This window comes from Mytilus trossulus, chromosome 8 (assembly GCF_036588685.1).
Source record: "Mytilus trossulus isolate FHL-02 chromosome 8, PNRI_Mtr1.1.1.hap1, whole genome shotgun sequence".
NCBI lineage: Eukaryota > Metazoa > Mollusca > Bivalvia > Mytilida > Mytilidae > Mytilus > Mytilus trossulus.
The window spans coordinates 45,510,698-45,528,374 of NC_086380.1; the positions used below are offsets into that span (position 1 = coordinate 45,510,698).

The 17,677-nt window shown below is 32.8% G+C and overlaps 1 protein-coding gene across 5 annotated transcripts in view; it reads right to left on the reverse strand.

The window, feature by feature from the left end:
* Positions 1-2,769: 2,769 nt before the first annotated feature.
* LOC134681945 (uncharacterized) overlaps positions 2,770-17,677 on the reverse strand; it is a 29,940-nt gene continuing 15,032 nt past the window's right edge. For all 5 annotated transcript variants that reach the window (XM_063541571.1, XM_063541577.1, XM_063541572.1 and 2 more), the window contains exons 6-9: positions 16,462-16,540; positions 8,331-8,459; positions 6,538-6,615; positions 2,770-2,935 (exon numbers count right to left, since the gene is read on the reverse strand). In XM_063541571.1, the coding sequence (XP_063397641.1) occupies positions 2,813-2,935; positions 6,538-6,615; positions 8,331-8,459; positions 16,462-16,540 (409 nt within the window). In that variant the 3' untranslated portion in view covers positions 2,770-2,812. The remainder of the gene's footprint in view (positions 2,936-6,537; positions 6,616-8,330; positions 8,460-16,461; positions 16,541-17,677) is intronic.

The window sequence follows — 17,677 nt, forward strand, 5'->3', positions numbered from 1 at the left end:
ATCGATTCAAGGTACAAGGGCAAAAAACAAAAAATAAACACTTTCGTGTCGCAATTTTTTTATTTTTTTGGGGACGGGGAGGGGGGAGTTGTAGTAGGTTTAACCCATGTTCGTCAGTAAATTAATTGTCACAAAGTTGGTTTCTTTTTTATAATTTTTGTTTGCCTCAATCAAATCTTATGAAACATGTATACACAGAGATCAAGTTTGAATTTTATTGGTGTCACTGTTAACTGTATAATTTGCCTTATATGGCCTGGTTAACTTAAGAAATTTCTAAAAGTTAATATTTGATCTGAGGAGAACCTTTCTGGAGCCCTCTTTTCGTCATACATACACTACTATATTTTTTGACTTTCATGTAGATTTTTTTTTATCTTTTCGGAATAATGGCATGTAACGGTCTCATTAACAATTATACCACATCTTCTTTTTTAAATTAACAGAAAAGATAAAAAAAAATCTACAGGAAAGTCGAAAAATATAGTAGTGTATGTATGACGAAAAGAGGGCTCCAGACAGGTTCTCCTAAGATCAAATGGTAACTTTAAGAAATTTCTTTAGTTAACCAGGCCATATAGGTTATATGCTATTATTCCGACAGCCCATCACAAAAAGACGAAAAGTTGTTAAAAATTGGCTATAAAAGGCAATAACTCCTTAAGGGGTTGACTGAATTTTTTTGTCGTGATGACTATTCGTAGGTCTTACTATGCTGAACATTATTGCTGTTTACAGTTTATCTCTATCTATAATAGTATTCAAGATAATAACCAAAAACTGCAAAATTTCCTTAAAATTACCAATTTTAGGGCAGCAACCCTCGGATTCGTCTGAAAATTTCAGGGCAGATAGATCTTGACCTGATCAAATTTGTTGTAAATGCTTTGGTTTTAAAGTTATAAGCCAAAATATACATTTTACCCCTGTGTTCTACTTTTAGCTATGGCGGCCATCTTGGCTGGATGGTCAGGTCATCGGACACATTTTTTAATCTAGATACCCCAAGGATGATTGTTGTCAAGTTTGGTAGAATTTGGCCCAGTAGTTTCAGAGGAGAAAATTTTTGTAAAAGTTTACGGACGACGGACGCAAGACGACGGACGCCAAGTGATGAGAAAAGCTCACTTGACCTTTAAGGTCAGGTGAGCTAAAAAATTGTCTGTCTGTATTATTACGTTTAGATATAAAAACATGTTTTTAAAGAAATAAATCCGTATATATAACATCAGGCTTTGGTAGTTCGAATACTTTCTATAAACTCAATTCGAAATCTGTATATAAAATAAAACAAAACAGAATAATTCATTTTTCTAAATTAAAGGGTCTATAAAGAGCATATTATAAACAATCAGTGATGGTGCAAACTACTGATGAAAATTCGCCCAAATATGTCTTTGTTGAGTTTTGAATCTGAAAAAAGCATCACACAGTATAGCTGACTAATAAACCCCAAAACCAATTTTCAGAAATCATTGTATTTAATTGTAGTTCCTCAGAAAAATATGACGATTTTTTTTTTAACTTGGCTGTCATGTGAAAAGTGTTCGGTAAACAGGAAGTGGTTAAGTGATGAATCTGAAAACTTATCACACGATATAGCCGACTTCAATATTTAAAACCTTTCAGAAATCCTTGTGATGTAGTTCATGAAAATATTAAACGAAAATATTCATGGGACGGAGGGATGAACTGGATGGTTGGAAGGACGGACAGACAGGCAGAGGCAAAACAGTATAACCCACTTTTTTCAGAAAAGTTGAAAATATGCATTTTTTCACAAAATTTTACAAAAAAATTACAAATTTGGTTGACATGCAATCTTCACTAAAATGAAGCTTAAACCAAGTTCTATCAATGTTACATATGAAAATTAATGAAAAATGCACGATTTGATTCATAATCAGGCTCTGAATTGTGGTGATTAAGCTGATTTTTGAAAGATTTTACCATGCTTAAGAACCAAAAAATAGAGTGTCCGTTACCATGGCAACCACTCATATTTTCCCACTCAAAATTATTTTTTGAGCATTTTTCATTTATTGCTTCTAATAGACCAATTATAAAAAAAATCTGAAACCTTCATGTATCGCACTCTGCCTGGTTCTTACAAAGAGCTGTACTTAAAACCGGAGAAAACCATGAAAAGTCGTTGATGACGTCACGGTCACATGACTTAATTATGTCTATAAATTGATAAACAAATCGACGTCAGCCAATCAGAAGACTGTTGCATCCAAAATCAAATTTTTCCCAAATATATTGAAACTTTTGTTTTACCAAAGAGTTATGACTGGTATACACGCTAGCTATGCCAGGTAAGTTGCTAAAGTTATCCTAGAACTTTTTCGCATACAAAGTTCAGTGTTGAAATGCTGGATTTCGTGGAGCTCAGAAATCCAATACAGTAAACACGATGTCAACCTAGTGTTAAAGCTGAATTATATAATTTTATAATTTTCATGTAAGTGTCTCAGAGCCTAAATCAAAATTGTGCTTCAATTTCCAGCCATTATATAAAAGTAAGGAGATCTGGTATGATTACCAATGGTGCAACTTTCCACCAGAGTTCAAACGACATGGATTTAGGCAATTAATTATCACTGTACAGTCTTTTACATTGTCTATCATCTTAGTTATACATGTAAGGAACATTTAACTAACTTGGCAAAACAACTGATTAAGTAAAAAAGCAAACGAAAGTCTACCATAAAGGGTCTTAAATTTATGTCATTCATAAATAAGGGACAAAAAAAATGACGAAAGAATAAAGAAAGATCAAGGAATATCCTCAAACTTTTTAATAAGTAAATCAGCAAAACTCTATCCCGAATATCTGGTTTAAGTCTGCAATGTAACTGTCCAAGCTTTTCCGGTAGCCAAACGTGTACTGGCCTTCTTTGTTAGTACTTTCAGGTCCTTTGTTATACCTTTTCTGTAAAAGATAAAATATATGTTCAAAAAAGGATCTCTTCAGGTCGTGAATACTCGCAAGTTATATGTCATCGTATAAAGAAAAAGTAAAAAAACAAAAATATCGAGTCCAAGGAAAGTCCGTTATCAAGTTGAAAAAAAAATCAAAGCCTTAAACACATTAAACGAATGGAAAACAACTGTCATATTCCTGACTATTAGTAGCTCTTTCATTTTTTAATTACTACTACTTATGAAAAAAAAACTATATTTGCCGTGTTCATTTGATATTAAAAGGTTTTAACTAGAATCAAATGGCCCTGAACCTGTTAAAAGGATGCATTTCTTTATAAAGAAACACAGATAAAACAACACTACTGTTCCCCTTTGATTTGAATTATGTGAAACACATTACTCTCTTATCAACACCAATAACAATGAACCTATACAACCTTGTTTGAAAACACTAGCGTCCTACCTGCTTCGGAACTAATTGGACGATTGTAATACAATAGAGGAACCAATGTGCTACATACAATTCTTTAGCAACAGCAAAAGCCAGAAGCATTTCACACAGGAAGTTATATTGTGACTTAGTTTTATCAAGTCTTAGATCAAATCCGTGAACATTCTCATGAAAATGTTCTCGATGTTTAAGGATAATAACTCATAATTGAAGATTTTAATTACAACATCATTTAGTAAATGTTGTATTGCTGATAATTATGGCTGTGTATATTATTTCTTTCTATCTGTTATATAATTTTCGAAATGACATTGATTACAAAAAGAACCCGCTTAATTTGAAAAGTAATTATTTTGAGGACAATGACTTCTATAGGAAGCCGAGCTATACTAACTCAAGTTTGTTCTCCTAATTGTATACACATTTTAATTATTGCTGATGGTTTTTGTTGTTCACAGTTCCTTTTTCAAATTATAGTTTTCAGGATGATAATAAACTTCGGAAAACATAGGCACCGTAAAAATTATCATAAAAGGACAATAACTTCGATATGTTACCAGTCAAGTGTATTTATTTATTTATAGATCTTGTTTTACTAATATTTGGCTAATTGTAATAATTTCTCTATTTCTATATTGTTTTAAGATAATTGCGATAAGATACCAACATTGGTGAACATTATTGCCTTTTAAGGTAAATTACTCCTTTACGCAGTCATTTCTCAATTTCGGTCACGTTTTTTTTCATACATGCATAACAATTACTTTTGCAAAGTAATGAATTACTCATACATTTGTAAATGCTATTATTTATTAAAAAATAATCAAACATTTTAAAAAAACAACATGAAGTCACAAAAGATTCTAGTATGTGCAATAACTGTTCTGTATTCAAATTAAATATAAGTATCAAGTAAAACGTTTATTCAATACAACTTTTACATTCAAACATAATTAGGGTTTCAATGTTTAAATTAGTGTTTTCACTAAAAAGTAATTTCAGAGATGAAGTTTAATTTTTACTTTAACTGATGTTAACTTCACAATTATAAATATGCCGTATACATTTGTTTTGTCAATTTCAATCAAAACTATTTACTGAGTATTTCTTTCCCGAGAACATAGAGCTTTATTTATGACCAAGTGTCAAAATGGTGAAAGGATTGTTTGTAAAACAAACTTATTAGTGTTTTATGATACTGGTCAGTTCGGCACGGGACGTTTGCGCTTTTTCATAGGACATTTGCGCTTTTTTATTTGGACACTTGCGCTTTTTTATTTGGACACTTGCGCTTCAAAACATAGGACATTTGCGCTTTTTTTAAAAGGACATTTGCGCTTTTTACATATGACATTTGCACCTTTGAAATATTTGGTTGTTATGACTTCCCTCCTATTGTCCGGGGTTAGGTCCGACAGGATTGTAATAGCTTCAGAATTCCAAATCAACACAATAAATACAAGGGGAATATAGTTCCCATTTTTAAATACATGACTCAGTCGGGTATAAAGCTGGTATAAAAAATTTGGGCAACAATTAAATGTTCCGTCCGTTTGTGAGTGAATATGATAATGTTCATTTTTCTGACTTAAAATATTAGTATTCCCATTGTCCGTTTTAATTCTAGCATTACACTTTTTCACGGTACAATTCCATGAAAGGTCTTCACTTTTGAGAGTTTGTTCAAATGATATGAAAATCCATTATGACATGACATTTTTTATCTTTAAATAAATTAAAAGTCTCTATAACTTAAACTCTATGTCTAAGACTTTGTTAATGTGAACTAACTAATGCCAAATATAAGATGATTTTATTTACGTAATTCTTACATCTCACTAAAATTACAGGTATACGACTATAGGTAAAAAGCGCAAATGTCCGGTAAATGCAATACAGGTGAATCAAAATTTAAAGCGCAAATGTCCATAGTGCTTGAAGTGCAAATGTCCTATAGATTTACAGGTAAAAAAGCCCAAACGTCCTGTGCCCGGTCAGTTTTCTGTTATTCAATCATGACAAGGTTTACGTATTCATTGATGTTTTGACAAATCAAAATATCAATATCCAAATGATTATGTTCTTAATTAATCCAGAAACCTTAAATTCTACTTGTCTAAATCTCCAACTAAATCTGTGAAGGATATATAGTATGTCAATAAGTAATACCATGTAATGCAATATAATGCATGCAATTATACAACTTTTTTCTCAGGTAATGCATTAAATTACAAATTCATGTAATACAAAAATTGCTGCAATGCACATTACATGCAATTGCTTGGGAAAATGTAATGCATTAATATGCATTACAATTACAAATTTGCAGTACCCCACACACTTTTTTTTTAAATGAAAGTAAAAAAAACACGTTATATTAAGCATCCCAATAAATTGAACATGTCCAATTTGCAAGGACCGCGCACCTTGCGTACACAAATTTGATCATTGTATCTATGATGAGTTGAATTATGATGACACATTTACATCTCATGTTTCAATATTATCTAACATAACAAATTTTAAAAGACGGCAAATCAATAAGACCAGATAACTTATGAATAAACTAAAATACTATAGTAGGCCAGTGTTTTACCATATGTCAAACTCGTAAAACCATCGTTTGAATTCTTGTATACATTGAAAGCGCTAAATCTTACACTCAGTTCCCGTGGATAGCATCAGCTCAGTAGTCAGTATTTCGGTACCGATCTAAATTGTGACAATTAACTTTCATAAATTTTATTAATTTTGAAAGTATCAAGAACCTAAGGTTTAAAATCCTTTAGTCAAAGTTGACGTTGGATGGATTTTACTATTTTTAAGGTCCTGTTTTGTGACATCACTCCTCAACTGCTTGTGTTCTTAAACACGTAGATCCTTGGTTTTTCAAATAATCGGCTTTAAGCGTTTCTGATGAAGGTAAATCCAAATAAACTCTGTTTCCATTTTTATACCAATGAAATAATAAGGATATTATCCAGCACCGCTCGAATATAGCTATCTTATGGTATAATCAAAGACAATCAACCTCTTATTTAAATATTTTTACCAATTTAAGACTAAATTTTGTTAATATTTTTTGTTCTGAAAAACAATGCGTAATATAGAGTTAAACATAGAACACGATAAAATATGCTCTTATGGATATACTTTACCTTAGAAAATTTTACAATCTGTTTAATATCTACAGCATTCATTTGTAGAACACTTCTCCATGCAACGACAGCAATTGGCTAAAGAAGTGGAAAAATAACAAAATATTGTTAAGAGGTGCCATTGGTTTATTAAAATTTTTATAATTTTTACGCTGGTAAATCTTTTTGCATCCCAAAAGCAATACATTTGATATGTGTGAAGCCTGAATCAATTTAATTGTTATCATTTAGCGATTGGGATCATCAATTTTAAACTTGCAAATGTGACAATGTTTTTAGGAATTTGTGGTCCTCAATACTCTGCAACTTTTTTTGGCCTTTTTAACTTTTTTTTATTAGAGCGATATTGATGAGTCTTTTGTAGACGAAACGTGCGTCTGGCAAAAATACAAAATACAATCCTGGTATCTATGACGAGTTTATTGAAAACTAGATATCATTGAGATGGGAGCCATCTCTGTGGGCCCCGCTGTCAATAACGTGGGGTAAATAAGTTGTATGGATAATCTGATATGAAGCATTATTTGAAATTATTACATAGTCTCATGTGTGATTTTAATCTAAGATTTTAAGTTAAAACTGATAAATATTCTTATCTTACTTTCATTGTATAATCTGATAATAGTGATATGACTGCATGATGTGAACTCATTGTTGACTACCCTTAGGTGACTTCTGGATATATGGATTGATGTTTGAACAATATATTTAAAGGTGCTGCCCAATTGATATTTGTCACATATTTTTAGAATTATGCCTTCAATATATTATGACCCACCAAGTATAAAGTATGAAATATTTACGGTTCTCTAGAGGTAGAGCAGACACAATTTGTTAAGAACAACGAACGGATGGACAGACCGACAGACTGACATTAGACCTAGAATGCATACATTATGACACATTCTCTGGTGTTGGTTAATATATATGTTAAGTTGAAAATGTTTGTCAGGTATAAAGTATGAAATAATAACAGCTGTCCTCTCAAAATATAGTGTGGATCAAATTTGTTAGCGATGGACAGACCAACAGACAGACAGACCTTTGACCTAGGAAGTGGTACATACATCGTGACACACCCTCTGGTGTTGGTTAAAATTGATGTCAAGTATAATATTTGAAATCATAACGGTTCTCAAGATATAGAGCGGACACAATCTTCACCACAGGACACAGGGTTGTCAACTGAAACCAAAGTTTTTTTGACGTTGACCTTTGACCTAGGAAGTTGTACATACATCATGACACGCCCTCTGGTGGTGGTTAAAATGGATGTCAAGTATAAACTTTGAAATCATAACGGTTATCTAGATATGGAGCGGACACGATCTTCACCACAGGACACGGGGTTGTCAACTGAAACCAAAGTTTTTTACCTTGACCTTTGACCTAGGAAGTTGTACATATATCATGACACACCCTCTGGTTGTTAAAATGGATGTCAAGTATAAACTTTGAAATCATAATGGTTATCTAGATATGGAGCGGACATGATCTTCACCACAAGACACGGGGTTGTCAACTGAAACCAAAGTTTTTGACCTTGACCTTTGACCTAGGAAGTTGTACATACAACATGACACACCCTCTGGTGTTGGTTAATAATCATGTTAAGTATTAAGTATGAAATCATAATGGTTCTCTAGATATGGAGCGGACACGAAAGTGTTACGGACAGACGGACTGATCACTATAAGGCGATCCGCCTAAAGGCGGGGCTCTAATTACGAGTCTAATTTCTGATAAAATTTTATTGGAATATGTTTTCAAAATATGTAAAACTTTACACTTACCATGTCTCTAGGTAAGGAATAAGGCGTCATTACATACTTCTTAACTTTGGCTTTCTTCACTGCTTTTCTCAGTAGTTTAATTTGACTACTCTCCAGGCATGGATTATACAAGAAAATTATACCTCCGTGCTGAAATAAATCAAACATATATATCATATTATTTAAACATTGATGTCAAATATAAGTGTAAGGAAATCAGTTTCATATACATTGATATACACATAGCAGAATGAAATAAGTTCCATATATATATACCTTTTTAAAGGGGAAAAAAATCCCTGAATACCAAAGGAACAAAGCTGTTAGCGCTACATTTCATCTTGATAGTGTCTGAAACTACAGACTAGTGTATGGTCTTCAACAATAAAAATAAACTGCATTGTAAGTTATACAAGTATTGGAAAAAGACAATGAAACAAAAACGACATGATTTAATGTTGCAATACTGACTAGTGACTAGAAATATCACGTGTCACACGTACATCAATGTCTTTATGCATCTTCAACAATGGATAATCTGCAACAGTATAAAAAGGAGAAGACTGCATGACAAAATCTCTTTTGTCGATTTTATTTTGCTAAATATTTTTGCTGGTTAAGATTTTCTCTTCCTTCTGAAGTTTTCCCCAAAGAAACCGTCATTTAAAAAGTAAAATATTACAAATACCGAACTTCAAGGAAACATTTAAATGGGAAAATCCCTTACTAAAGGCAAAATCACAACAAAACTTTCATATTTCTGACTTGGTACAGGCATTTCCTCATGTAGAAAATGGTGGAACAAAACTGGTTTTATAGCTTGCTAAACCTCTCACTTGTATGAGCGTCGCATGCAATTCCGTTATATGGACACCAATGTGTGAACAAAACAAACACTCCTTAAATAAATCTGCTACTTATAACAATTAGGCAAAATTGGATTTATTTGTAGATCTCGTCATATTAATCACTTTAATTTGCAATTTAGGATGTCTGTATTGATTTCAAAAGTGCATTTGATACAGTTTGGAGAGCTGGACTTTGGCAAAAGATGCTACAATATAATATTCAAGGCAAAATATTGAGAGTTATACATAATATGTATCAGAATATCCAGACATGTATTAGAATGGGAAAGGATATTTCTGCATATTTTAGTTGTAATATAGGAGTGAAACAAGGGGAGAATTTATCGCCCTTTCTGTTTTCTCTCTTTTTGAATGATCTGGAGAAATTTTTACTAGATAATGATGTTAAAGACCTTGAAAATATATCTGATAAATGCAAAGAAACCTTATTATGTTATGTAAAAATATTTATAATATTATATGCAGATGACACAGTTATTTTATCTGAGTCAGAGGAGGATCTGCAACATGCATTGAAAGTTTTTGAGCAATATTGTAATGAGTGGAAACTCACAGTTAATACAAGTAAAACAAAAATTGTAATTTTCAGCAAAAAGAAATTCAAGGTTAAAGCAGATTTTGAAATCTATGGTAAAAATATTGATGTATTAGACTCATATACTTATCTGGGTATTGTATTTAATTATAACGGCTCTTTTTGTTCAGCTAGAAAGAAATTATTGGAACAGTCCAATAAAGCATTGTATGCACTATATAGAAAGATTAGAAATATTGCAATACCCGTAGATATACAGCTTAAGCTTTTTGATTGTCTTATCTTACCTATAATGATTTACTCTAGTGAAGTATGGGGATTTGAAAATAAGCAGGGATTGGAACGGATGCACTTGCAGTTTTGTAACAATATTCTGCACGTGAGGAAAAGTACGCCAAATTTTATGGTTTACGGGGAACTGGGTCGTTATCCCATTGATATTACTATTAAGCTACGTATGGTTATGTTTTGGAATGATATGCTCTCAAGTGAGAATAAATTATCTAATACATTATATAGACTTACGATACAACTTCACCAGAGTAAACCCACACATTTTAAATGGGTTACGTACATTAAATCCATTTTTGATGAATGTGGTCTTACTTTTATATGGAATGATCAAATACCTATGAATAGAGAAATATTGAAATCTCTTGTCAAACAAAAACTTGTTGATCAGTTTATACAACAATGGTTTTCTGTAATTAACAATTCTTCTAGAGGAGAATTCTATGGTAAATTCAAAAGTATATTTGAATTAGAACCCTATCTACTTCGATTGGGAAATACTGATAGATTGTATATGGCTAAATTTAGATGCTCAAATCTTAAATTCCCAATTGAAACGGGAAGATGGAAAAATATTTTAAAAGAAAATAGGATATGTCATCTATGTAATCAAAATATTGGCGACGAATATCACTATTTGTGTGTTTGTTCACATCCTAGTATATCACTTCTTAGACAAAATCTTGTACCTAATTATTACCTACAATATCCCTCAAGGCAAAAATTGATCGGTTTACTCTCATTTTGCAACATAAAGGTGTATAGGAAAGTATGTACTTTCCTTAGAAAGATTACTTATTTTTTGTAGATGCAATTTTTATACATTTATATATATGTATGTACTCACAATCACTGATAAATAAGAAAGAATTCTGTACATTTGTAATCCTTTAAACTCAATAGGTAATATATAAAATGTATATACGTCTCAATGTCATGAAAATCACGTGCTATTATCGTACACTACTCTGCTGTCGATTAATATGTATACTTTATTATGTTTTGACCTCTTGTACACGTTCGTGTCTGAGGAAATAAAATATTTTGTCTTGTCTCTTGTCTTGTATATGTCGGGATTGGTTTTAAGATATTTGACGAGTATAACAGCGCCAAAAAAAATGGTTAACATCGTCTTTAAAAGACAATAACATCTATCAGAATACGTCTGACAGTTTGATGTAATGAACAGTAGGTATATCTCAACATTCTGAACATTTCTGCCACGCCTTTCAATTTATTGCGGTTTTCTAGTCTTCTAGACAAAAATTGTATTTTTACCCCTATGTTTTATATGTCGTGTCTACTATGTAAGTTAGTAATCGGGGTAATGAGACACATTTATTAATTCAGATACTCCAATGATGATGATGATGATTTAGTTTGGTTTATTTTGTCTCTGTAGTTTCAGATGAGAGGATTTTTGTAAAATTGAACAGACGTTGACAGATGACAACGGACCCGCTGATGAAACATACCCACTTGAGCAATTGACCGACAGTGTTTTCGAGTTAACCTTTAACATGTTTGTTCATGTTTAATCGCATTTAATGGTGTAACAATTAAAATAACATTAATATGAAATATGAAAATCATTAATAACGGACTTAACTCTTACCGATCGAAAAAAAAGAGAGACACAAACGCTATACTGATCTTCGATTTCTGAGTTACTGAAAGATCTGAAAGTCTATTTTAAAAGATTAGTTATCAACGTTTTTCAATTTATGTATCAACCAGTAGAATTCAAATAAATTAATTAGAAAGAAATCATACAGAATCGTGGAAAGAATTACCTTGCGCTTACGCTATGATATCATGAAAAAAATATCAAGTATACATGTCATAGATATTCTTTCGAATGTATGACCTTGTGTATTGGTAAAATAAGTATTTCAAGTTTATATGGCGATTGCAGTATTTTGTGAAAGGCAGTTAATCCGAAATGTAATTCAAACTCGTTCTGTAACTCATAAGTTTACCAAAAGAAATACACTATTAGCTCAATATACACAAGCATAACATCGATATCTTTACAAATGTTGGATATACGAAGGAGGGAATTTGTTAGGTAGGTACATGTAAGTAATAAATCGGACTTGCTGTTGTTAATGCAAGTAATAGAAACTGGTATAGCTTCTTCCATTATATCTGTCGTCAGTTAAGTCATATGAAACGAGTTTTTGGTGAATATAATATTTAGAAAATCTTTGAACCAAGGGATACATATTTACTAAACAGATTCATATGTTCGAATTTATTTCACATTCATCCCGAATCTATTATGTATTATGTATGAAAGCAATGGTAATACACCGGTATTCAAACGTCATACATCGATTTAGAAAAAGCAAAACCGGGTTATAAGCTTAGACCGAGGGAAACGCATCAATTATATGAGGAAAACGAAGGAACACTGAAGTGCAACTACAAACCAACATACATAAAAACAATACATAAAACGAACTACTTGATAACAATTGCCAGTCATGACTAGGTACAGGACAGTATAATCGACAAAAAATTAAATCGTGGATAGTTGGTCGAAAACCTTGACTGTTAATTAACGTTCGGGTTTTCATGGCGCAAAGTTCTTTTGAGGTTAATTCTATATTTTCCATGCGTTCCCATTTGTTATTTCAACCTTTTATTCGCTGTTGTTAAATGATTTGGTGTGTCAAAATTTCTTTCACAATCAGTTTTTATTTTCTTCAGTTATCATTTTACTTTTTCAATCACGGTTTTCTTTTAGGCGAACAAGACTAATAAGAAAGCAATATGAGTACGAGAAGACAAGAGAATTCATTTGTTATTTATGAACGATCATATGACTTTCAGTACGTAAAGTTGATCAAAAGGTAGATCCTATTTTCAGATATCTTTTATCTCAGATGAACCTTTTCTACAAATAGTTTACTGTGGTATAGAATTCCCTATATCACTTATCCGCGTGTCTACTTTCAAGTAACAACAACTTTAAGTAATATATAACATCACGTATTAAATTGATAACAGACAATATCCAAAACAAATTGCAAAATGATACTAAGAATATCTATTAAAAGTAAATTCTTTTTATATGTGATATTATTAAATGATATGAGCAAATAAGCCCTAATAAGGATAAATCAGCATGTGCAATACTGAAAACGTTCCACTGTCGATATAGATCAAGATCTAATATTGCTCTTCGAACAGGGCCAATAACGAAAAAATAACCAGGGCTAATTGCCCTAGGGCTAATACAGGACGTTCACTTCCGGTTTTCAATTTTCTTACGCCATTACTCAACTTTGGAAGTATCGTTATGCATAACAACATTTGTATAATATTATTTTTTAAATGAAAATCATAATAAAACAGGTTAAATGATATGTTTTGTAACGTCTTAAAAGTTTTCAAACGGAAAAAAAAACCAGGGCAATGCAGAAAAAAGCGGGGGGAAAAGCCGTTTTGGCCCATGGGCAAATACCGGACGTTCACTTCCGGTTTTTAATTTTCTTATAATCATTTAATAAAAGTGTAATGAACAACTGGCTGTTTCAGTATTGGCGCTGGTATAGATTCTCAGATCTTGAGGCAAATACAGCAAACCTTGGCCTTGAATCTATTCCAGTGCCAATACAGAAACAGCCAGTAAATAATATTAGCTCACATAGGCCTTTGATTCAGATTTTAAGTATATGTAGAATTTACAATATGTACCTCCAATTGTCTTTATTAGTTGTATTTGGGAAACTTAAACTATTTGTTGAATGAATAAATGCAACATGGTTTTCTATATATCGTTATCACTCTGCTTGGAAAAAATAGGAGAGATGATTATACTTCAAGTCTAAACCTCCTGATTGCACTTGTGCTAGTTCCCAATTCACATATAATCCTGCTGGCCACGTTATTACCGGTGACCTTAACATTGTTAATAACACTTCTCTACGAAACGTGTTATCGAAAGGTCCGAAATATCGTGAGCCTAAATCCATCAATTGGAAACACAACTTTAAAATTTTGATGGATTCAGTCGAGGATTATGCCAGGCAATGGGCTAAGCGCGAGAAGGAAGACGTAGATACTCTATCCGAATGGATTAAGGCAGTGAGGTCGTTAATACAAATCAGAATTAAGAAACTGAATGGGTCCATCAATGCCCATGCTACGTCAATCTTCAAAGATCCAAATGTTGCTAAACACCTATCTGACCTCCATGATGAATATGTTGTTGTCCCCGCAGACAAAGCCCCAAATAACATCGTTTTTATCTGTAAAAGTCATTACATTAATTGCTTGATAAACGAATTAGGTATAGACAATTCACCTGGAAACCCAACATATACCCTCACGACACTTACCAAAGAGGAAATCCTGGATAATCATAGGTCTGTTCTTTGTTCCTTTGGTATTTCAACCAAAGATGAAGAACTGGGTCTTCCATCACTGTATTGGATACCTAAACTACATAAGTGTCCTTACAAACAACGGTATATTGCTGGGTCTTCCAAGTGCTCCACGAAACCCCTTTCTAAATTATTAACATCCATTTTATCAGCAATCAAAGACGGGCTTCAAAGTTATTGTGAAACTGCCTATTCTAGAGGTGGCGTGAATCAGATGTGGATACTTAAAAATTCCAAAGATCTTTTAGAGTACATACAATCTAACTCTCTTTCATCTTGTAACAGTATTAAAACATTTGACTTTTCTACTCTTTACACAAGTATTCCACATTCCAAACTAAAAGACAAATTAAAAGAGTTGGTATTACTTTGCTTCATAAAAAAGAATGGCCAACGTAGATACAAGTATCTTGTCTTAGGGAGGGATAAATCAAACTTTGTAAAGAACCATTCTGATTCAAACAAAAAATTCTCTGAAACCGATATTATCAAGATGCTTGATTTCTTGATTGACAACATATTTGTTACGTTCGGAGGACGTGTTTTTCAACAGACTATCGGCATCCCAATGGGAACAAACTGTGCCCCTCTACTTGCTGACTTGTTTCTTTATTATTATGAGGCTGACTTCATGCAGGAACTTCTTAGGAAGAAAGATAAGAAGTTAGCAATATCCTTTAACTCTACTTTCCGCTATATAGATGACGTTCTTTCACTAAACAATTCAAAATTTGGTGACTATGTGGATCGCATCTATCCCATCGAATTGGAGATAAAGGATACTACAGATACAGTTAAGTCGGCTTCATATCTTGACTTACATCTAGAAATTGACAATGAGGGTCGATTGAAGACAAAACTTTACGACAAAAGAGATGATTTCAGCTTTCCAATTGTGAACTTTCCATTTCTAAGTAGCAACATTCCAGCAGCACCTGCATACGGGGTATATATCTCCCAATTGATACGATATTCCCGTGCTTGCATTTCCTATCATGATTTTCTTGATAGAGGGTTACTGCTCTCAAGGAAGCTATTAAACCAAGAGTTCCAAATGGTGAAGTTGAAATCATCCCTTCGTAAATTTTACGGACGCCATCACGAGTTGGTTGACCGTTATGGAATAACCGTTTCACAAATGATATCGGATATGTTCCTTACGTCGTAACTACAATCCCCTTCCCTTTCATGAATTTGACCTACCGAATTAGACTATTTACAGGATTTGTAATCAAATAAGCAACACGACGGGTGCCGCATGTGGAGCAGGATCTGCTTACCCTTCCGGAGCACCTGAGATCACCCCTAGTTTTTTGTGGGGTTCGTGTTGTTTATTCTTTAGTTTTCTATGTTGTGTCATGTGTACTATTGTTTTTCTGTTTGTCTTTTTCATTTTTAGCCATGGCGTTGTCAGTTTGTTTTAGATTTACGAGTTTGACTGTCCCTTTGGTGTCTTTCGTCCCTCTTTTATACGCAGATATCTTTCTCAGGTCGTTTTGAAAAGAGGTACAAATCATCGAGATTCGAAAACCAAGACAAAATATATTCAACGTAAGGCTCTCCTGAGGTAGGCTGCAAACTCGATCTCTTATATCTTGAATTGTTTAGAGAAGAAAATCGGAAGATACACTGTATCAAACGGATGTTCAAACTCATCAGTCGAAACACACTGACAATACCATGGCGAAAAAACAACTGTTTACAAAACGCAACATAGATATCGAAAGACTAAGCAACACGAATCATAAGAAATAAAAACGGTCATGATATAAGAAACACCGATAGGATACGCAGATATGGACCAATTGTATCGTAAATTTGGTGATAAATGCAAAATGCTGATGTCAAACTTAGTATTCAAGGTAATGATCAATGATAATTCGAACAACTATTTTATTATTTTAAAAAAGATATTCCATTACAGTCAACCAAACACATTTATTAAGGGATTTTAACAGAGATGCTATATGCATTTTGTTTGTTGATTTTTTTCAAATGAGCGTCCAAATGTTATATATTTTGATTATTTATCCAACCATTGTATAATTCTGTAGATTTACACTCACCTCAGCGTTATGTAGCCATCTTTGAGGCGGACAATATGCATATTCACCATACTTTGCCCAAAGTGGACGGTGATCGCCACTGAAACAACGAAAGGCACAAAAATAGAATGAAAACAAGTATTACAAATTGTGTATATTTTTATCAACACGATTGCCCTTCATTAGTTATATATAAAGTTGATTTCTTTGATTTGTCGTTTTTACGTCATGTTGGCGTAGTCATTTCACCCCGTTCTTTACGTAGTATGAATAATATAGAAATCTTTTAAAATAAAGGAATGTACCCCTATTGTAAATATCTATGTATTTGTCAGTTTTAACCTTAATATATAAAAAAGAAAATGTGGTATGATTGCCAATGAATTAACTGTCCACACGAGACCAAAATGACAAAGACATTAACAACTATAGGCCTTCAACAATTAGCAAAGCCCTTAACCCATAGTCAGCTTTAAAAGGCCCCGATAAGACAATGTAAAACAATTCAAGCGAGAAAACTAACGGCCTTATTTATATAAAAAAAAATGAACGAAAAACAAATATGTAACACATAAACAAACGACAACCACTGAATTACAGGCTCCTTTTCTAAAATGTGTGTCCTGGTATCTATGTGGAGTTTATTTACAACTACTGGGTCGATGCCACTGCGGATAGAGGTTTCCATCCCACCCCACATCCACCTCCAGGGTATCACCAGCAAAGTAGTTAACACTTATATGTTAACATTAATTATTATTGATACTCTTAATTATAATCAAGTGTTTACCAAATTTCGAATTTTTAGAAATACTGAGGATTTAATACCCTAGGGGTATTTAGCAAAATGTTTTTGAATTTAGGGTCAGAAATGCACTTCAAATTCCTACTTTATTTGACCTTGTTAATTTGTTCAAGTGTCGCCCATGCATGAATCATTTATGGACGAAACTCGCGTCAGACGTATACAGTTTAAGCTATATGGTAATTTCTATAAATTCCCAGTTTAGAAATTTGAAATAATTAGGATTTTCTTATCCCGGGCATAGATTACCTTATCCATACTTGGAACACCTTTTTGGAATTTTGGGTCCGCAATGCTCTTCAACTTCATACATGTTTGACTTTCTAACAATTTTGATCTGAGCGTCACTGACGAAATGCGCGTTTGGTGTATCAAATTATAAGCCTGGAGTTTTGGAAGCGAGTAAAGTCGTATGTTAGTAATCTGTAAGTT